Here is a 6,890-nt window from a genome sequence, read left to right as displayed (position 1 = left end):
GACTAAGGTGCGTCTGATACAGCCCATGGTCTTTGTAATCACTTGTTATGCATCAGAGTTGGACAATGACTAAGGAGGATAGAAGGAGAATTGATGCCTTTGAGCTGTGGTGCTGGAGAAGAGTATTGAGGGTACCATGGACTCCTAGGAAAACAAACAGATTCATTAGAGGGTTAAACTGGGTGGCTCCTGGTGGAGGGATGGTGCAGGAGGGGAAGGCCCTCTATGAGGTGGATTGATTCACTGACTTGGGTAATCGGGATGGGTGTATCAGAGACAGTGTGATTGGTACAGGACAGAGCAGAGTTTAGGGCTGTTGTACATAGGGTCACTATGAGTTGCAAGCGACTGGATGGCACATAACAACAACAACATAAATGTAGACTACTCAAGCTTAAATTGGTTAAGGAGGATTTTTTCCTTTGTATGAGAAGAAAAAAATGCAGGTAAAAAAAAAATACACATTATCACTGACCAGATCCTGGACATACTTAGTAACCCTTTGTTCCATCTGTGCCCAAATGCTGTCTCATTTTCTCCTCTTATTACTGTTTCCAACCAAGTTCTCTAGGTTGTGCCAATTAATCTCAAAGCAGAGAGGCTGACATAAATCTGACATTTCTAAAAGTGTACAATAAAAGACCCCACAGCTTTCACTTGACTATTTCAGAGAAAATGAAAGCTAGGTTGTTCACTTGCTCAGCAGGTTTGAAAACAAATACAAAGGATTCATGCTGCCATAGTTTTATTATAAAGAATACTTTTGAAAGAAAGGCAAGTGGAAATAAAAGCAGGATAAGAAAATACAAAAAGAAACAAAAATAAAAGACACAATTTCACACAAGAAATATATTAAGTAACACAGAAAAACCACCTATTTTCCACATAAATTAATCCTAACACTAACCTCTAACATCTTTTTGTCCTGATTTTATTCTTTCAGTCCCTTCTAGGAACACAGAGTACCCACATCCTTGTGCATGGTTAATAAATGGCACTTGATTTCAAAGAGCTTTAGCAGGTGGCATTCTTGGGCCACCTACTCACTTCAGGTGCACCCCATCATTTAAACATTCTAGAGAATTTCCTAAGTAGCTGTGAGTGTAGTATAACAAATCTCTATGGTTGCTCTAGGTGACATCAAAGAAGATAACAAAAACTTGAGTTCATGGATCATTGTAGATCTCATCCAATGAACCAGCTTTAAGAAACTGTTAAAGAGTTGAAGTGTAATTAGCCCAGTATTCAAAATTACAAACAGTTTCTTACTGACCTCTTCTTTTGGTCCCAGTGAAGGATTAACCGTATTGTGGCAGCATGTCCCCAACTTTCCCCTGAGAGGAAAAACAAAATTAACTGTGTTACTTTACTGACTAGGTTTTAAGAACTCCCTCAGAATGTCTCTGACTAAATACAGTCTTATTTTAACATAAAATGAGTGTAGTTACTTTCAAAATACTCAGGACACGGATAATACCCTGAGATTAAGAGGGAAATACTGAAAATCATTATCTTCTTTTGCTTTTGGAGAACTTTCTGAGCCATCACATATTCACACTTTTGTGAATCCTCCAGATGCACCAGGCTTAGTGAACGTACTTCTAATCTTTGGAACTCTGGTGGCACAGTAGTTAAAGAGGTTGGCTGCTAACAGGTTAGTGATTTGACTCTCCCAGCAGTTCTGCAGGAGAAATTTGGGGTATTCTGCTTTATAGCCTTGGAAAGCTATATTGGGGCAGCTCTATTCTGTCCTACAGAGTCAATATGAGTTTCAATTCACTTACCGGCAATGGGCTATATCTCAATAAAAAACACAAACAAAACAAAACAAAACAAAACAAAAAACACCCCAAAATCCAAATCCATTGTCATCAAGTTGATTCTAACTTACAGCTACCCTACAGGGCAGAGAACTGTCTGATAGAATTTCTAAGGCTATAATCTTTAAGAAAGCAGAGTGCATCTCTGTTCTGCAGGACTGATTGGTGGGTTTGAACCTGTGATGTTTCAGTTAGCAGAGAAGGGCTTAAACTTTGTACCATCAAGATCCCTCTTCAGATCCCCAGGAAAAAGGTTAAAAATTCTGAATTCAGTAGCTATAAATCTGGAAGCAGTGCACTCCAACAAAACCATAACTGAGATTAGAAATCTGACAGATAACTCTATTCCTTGTACTGTGATTTATAGTTATACTGAATTCACTCTTCTTCCTTAGGAATGTGAATTCTGGAGGCACAAGATTCTATCTAATGGAAATTTAAATCCTTAGAATCTAATACAACAGTTACTATAAAGAAGATACTTTATAAATGGTTATAAAATCACAAAAAGGATGAGTCAGCATCTGAGAGCATGAGACTTTTTCATGGGATGTGTGTGCGCGCGAGCGCATGGGTGTGTGCTGAGATTTACTGATAAGCAAGACAGATGCCAGTCCACAAAGATCTAACAAAAGCAGTAGAAAAAAACATGTGTAAGTGAAAATCTGATCAATGACCTACCTAAAGCAGGAATTAGTGAGGCTTGGTTTCTATCAATCTTTGTGGTCATTTGATTGGTTAATATTACCTAAAAAACAAAAGATGATAAAATTAAGAAAATCCTTCCAAATAATTATGAAATATTATTAATTTATTAAATATTATTAAGTAAATATGTGCTATGAGGTCTTATAATTTCAGTATTATATTCAACTGTTAAATGTTTTCTGAAAACATTATTACTGAATATGAAACATTTTTATAAAGACAAATACTGCACAGTGCCACTGTTGTAGAATGGGACTGACATCAGGGGTCAGACATCTTGGGGTAAGACTGAGAAAAACTGGATAAATTATGTATACTGCATTGAAACGGATGAGGGAAAGACCTGTTTGAAAGCGATATATGATTGGGTATTATGGTTATGACACGAGTCCAGGATGAAGTTTCATAGTGGAGTATACTCAGTGCAGAAGGGGGGATTCTATACCAATGAAATAATTTTTCTTTTACTGTTCAAAGGGAAGAGTGAACTGGGGGTGGAGGGGTGGGCAGGGATAAAAATGCAACAAGAATGTACGGAAATACAAAATCTCTGTAAATGTTCATTAAGATTAATTTTTTTTAATTTAAAATAAATAAATTCAGATGGGTACTTTCCCATCCAAAATTCTCCACAGAAAGTTTAAGATACTCCTCCAATACAGAGCTTTCCTCTAGAAAGAAATAAGCTGAAAATTATAAAGGACTTCTATGAAAACCAATGAGAAAAATGTCTACTCTGAAAAGGTCATCAGTTCCATAAGAACACAAAAAGAAAAGGTTGTTTGGTTATTTCCACAAGAGTAACACCCTAACATATCTGTTTAGTCAACATGATGAATAATACCTTGCACTGTATATATTACCAAGTGTTGAAACTCTACCAAACGGAATATTTACTTTAGAGCTGTGCTGTTCAATTCTGTAGCTGTGGATTAGGACATGTATATCTTAGGGTAAATGTTATTATACTCTCTTGTTATAAAGAACTGTTTAAAGACAAATGTGACATACCACACATTTTTATCACTCCATAAACGTCTACTAAAAAATACTAGTTAAGAGAATTTAGTTTACCCATTACATCTCCTGAGGAAAATGTAAATAACAGGAGCTTACCAGCTGTTCAACATTCCAAAATTGGATTTTGCATTACTGGCAAATATTTATAAGGTATTTCTATTACTTCTACAAAAATATTGGGTACCATGATACAATTGAAAATTACTGTGTTCCCAAAAACCAAATTGTTTAAGTAGTGAGACAGCAATTATAGATTTCAGTGCTTTAAATTACATTCCCAAGTTTCAAAAACCAAATTTTTAAAACAATAATATAGCAATGACTTTGGAAGTGTGGACTTCTGCTATCCAAATGTCCTTTGGCTGATAAAATGGACAATTATTCAACCAGAAAACAAAATACTGAGACTTGCTATAACAAAGATTGTTGTTGTTGTTATGTGCCGTCGAGTTGCCTGCGACTCATAGCGACCCTATGTACAACAGCCCTAAACTCCACTCTGTCCTGTGCCAATCGCACTGTCTCTGACACTCCCATCCCAATTATCCCAGTCACTGAATCAATCCACCTCACAGAGGGCCTTCCTCTCCTGCGCTGTCCCTCCACCCTCCCAAGCATGATGTCCCTCTCTAAGGACCGGTCTCTCCTCACAACATGTCCAAAGTATGTTAGATGGAGCCTCAGAATCCTTGCCTCCAAGGAGCCACCTGGTTTAACCCTTTCCAGGACAAATCTGTTTGTTTTCCTAGCAGTCCATGGTATTCTCAATACTCTTCTCCAGCACCACAGCTCAAAGGCATCAATTCTCCTTCTATCCTCCTTGGTCATTGTCCAACTCTCTGATGCATAACAGGTGATTGAGAAGACCATGGCCTGTATCAGATGCACCTTAGTCTCCAAAGAGACACCATTGCCCTTCAGCACTTTGGAGAAGTTCCTAACAGCAGACTCTCCCATGGCAATACGCCATGAAGTTACATGAAAGAAACTAGACACAAAAAGCTACATCTGTTGTAAAACTCTACTTATCTAAAATGTTCTCAAAAAAGCAAAATCTAGAGACAGAAACTAAAACAGTGGTTGCCTGGGGCTAAGAGAAACAATTACTGCTAAGGGGCCCAGCTTTCTTTTTTCCCTTTTTTTTCTTGGCTTGCATATAATAATTTGTTTACATTGTGTCTCATTCATGTATATTGTGTTTTATACGATCTTTCATTTACTTGTGTTTTAGCCTCATTTCTTAAAATTGTAATTTTAGTAAAAGTTTACAGAAAGCATAGATTATCATTCACTTATACACATTTTTTCCTCCATCAATTCCCTTTGCAATGTATGTCTTGTTCCAGATTGTTAATACAAGCTTCTTTTGAGAATGATAAAATGTTCTAAAACAAGACTGTGTTGATGGTTGTAGAACTTTGTACTAAAACTCACGAATTATATACTCTTAAAAGGTAAGTTTCCCTATGACCAGGAGACAATAAAATAGACAAATGGGGCCTTCTAAGAATCAAATCCTATGCATATCAAAAATACTTCTCCAACAGGGTAAGAAGGAAATACATGGACTGGGAAAAAACATTTGGCAATGACATATCTGATAAGGGACTTATATATAAAAGATACAGAAAACTCCAGCACCTCAACAATTATAAACAACACAATCACAAAATGGGCACAGTATATGAACAGACACTTCAACACAGAAGATATTCAGATGGCAAACACATGAAGACATGTTCAAAAATCCTAGCTACCAGAAAGATGCAAATGAAACAACTATGAGATATCATTTCATCCCGGCAACAATAGCAGAGTTCAAAAGAGTAGCAAACAACAAATGTTGGCAAGGTTGTGGAGAGATTCGAACTTTTATTCACTGCTGCTGGGAATGCACTATGGAAGGTAATCTGGTGTTTTCTCAAAAAGTTAAAAATAGGGAGCTCTGGTGGCCTACTGGCAAGAAGCTGTACTGTAATCCCAGAGGTACATAGTTTGAGTCCACCAGATGCTCTGCTGGAGAAGGAGATGCAATCTCCTCCTGTGCCAGTCAGATCTAATTTGACGGCACACGCGCGCGCGCGCACGCACACACACACATTTAAAAGTTGAAAACAGAAATACCATTTGAATCAGTAATTCCACTACTGGGAATATACCTAAAGAAACCACAGGCACACCTCAAACAGATATATGCACACCATGATTATTGCTGCATTATTTACAATAGCAAAGAGATGGAATCATCCAAGTGCCCATCAACAAATGAAAGGGTAGAAAAGCTATGGTATTTCCACACAATTGAATACTATATAGCACTGAAAAATAATGAAATAGTAAAACATTACACAACATGAGAGAGCCTTGAAGAAATTATGCTACGTGAAATAATCTCAGTCAGAAAGGAACACTGGAGAACACTGATATTATAAAATAGGACAGAGATGGGGGGTGTTGGGGAGGGCATGGGGAAAGAGTAGATAGATACTAAACACTGCACTAGAACATCTGAAGGGAAGAACTGTCCAACATTTATATATGATTATGCATTATATGTATGAGAACAATCTGGAACAAAGGGTACATTTGGGGGCAGGCTGGCAGGAGGGGAGGGAAAATGTACAATGAACTAAAAAAAATTAAAAATATGTACAGCCTTGGAAATTATAAGGGACAGTTCTGTCTTACGGGAACATAAATGCTAATTTATTTACTAGGAGGTTTGTTTGGATTTAGGTTCATTTATTGTGTTCTTTTCCCATTTTACTTTTTTAAACTGAGGTGAAATTTACCAATAAATTCCAAACCATTTTAAAAACAAAAAGAAGGTAAGTTTCACTGAATGTGAATTATATATCTAACCATTAAAAACTGTTTCTGCTAATAACCAAAGAAATATCTTTCTAAAAAAAAAATAAAAGATCATCTTCCCTATCAGTGTGGCAAAAAGTAAAAAGACAGATAAAGAATTGGTAGAGAGATGGGAAAATAAATATCCCTATTCACTGATGTGGATGTATCCTTTTTTTTTAAACTTAATTAACTTTATTTGTGATACCAAATCCACTATGTGGTGGCCACAGTTGGAGCCTGGGTCCTCTGCAAAGATTCTGGTGTGAGTTTTTATAAGATGGCCAGTCAATACCTGGTAGGGAGACTTGGTGAAACACAGTCTCTTTCCAGAGATCAGGGGTCAAGTAGCATGTAGGTCTTGGAGATGCCAGGAGTTTCCCAGGGTAGCTGTGCAACCCCTGGCTGAGATGTAGCAGTCATTAATTCCAGCCATCAGCAGCTTCTTGGGCACAGGGGTCGAGACTATTCCAGTGCCTCAGATGCACCAAC

General features: G+C 37.3%; 1 protein-coding gene across 1 annotated transcript in view; it reads right to left on the bottom strand.

Moving 5' to 3' along the window:
- The window catches only part of RAD51C (RAD51 paralog C), a 41,558-nt gene that overhangs the window by 14,444 nt on the left and 20,224 nt on the right, over nt 1-6,890 (bottom strand). The window contains exons 6-7 of the mRNA XM_006899429.1: nt 2,502-2,568; nt 1,274-1,334 (exon numbers count right to left, since the gene is read on the bottom strand). Of these exons, the coding sequence (XP_006899491.1) occupies nt 1,274-1,334; nt 2,502-2,568 (128 nt within the window). The remainder of the gene's footprint in view (nt 1-1,273; nt 1,335-2,501; nt 2,569-6,890) is intronic.

Source organism: Elephantulus edwardii, unplaced genomic scaffold, assembly GCF_000299155.1.
Source record: "Elephantulus edwardii isolate Elephantulus edwardi_28Jun2011 unplaced genomic scaffold, EleEdw1.0 scaffold00257, whole genome shotgun sequence".
NCBI classification, from domain to species: Eukaryota; Metazoa; Chordata; class Mammalia; order Macroscelidea; family Macroscelididae; genus Elephantulus; species Elephantulus edwardii.
This window is presented reverse-complemented; position numbering and strand designations above follow the sequence as displayed.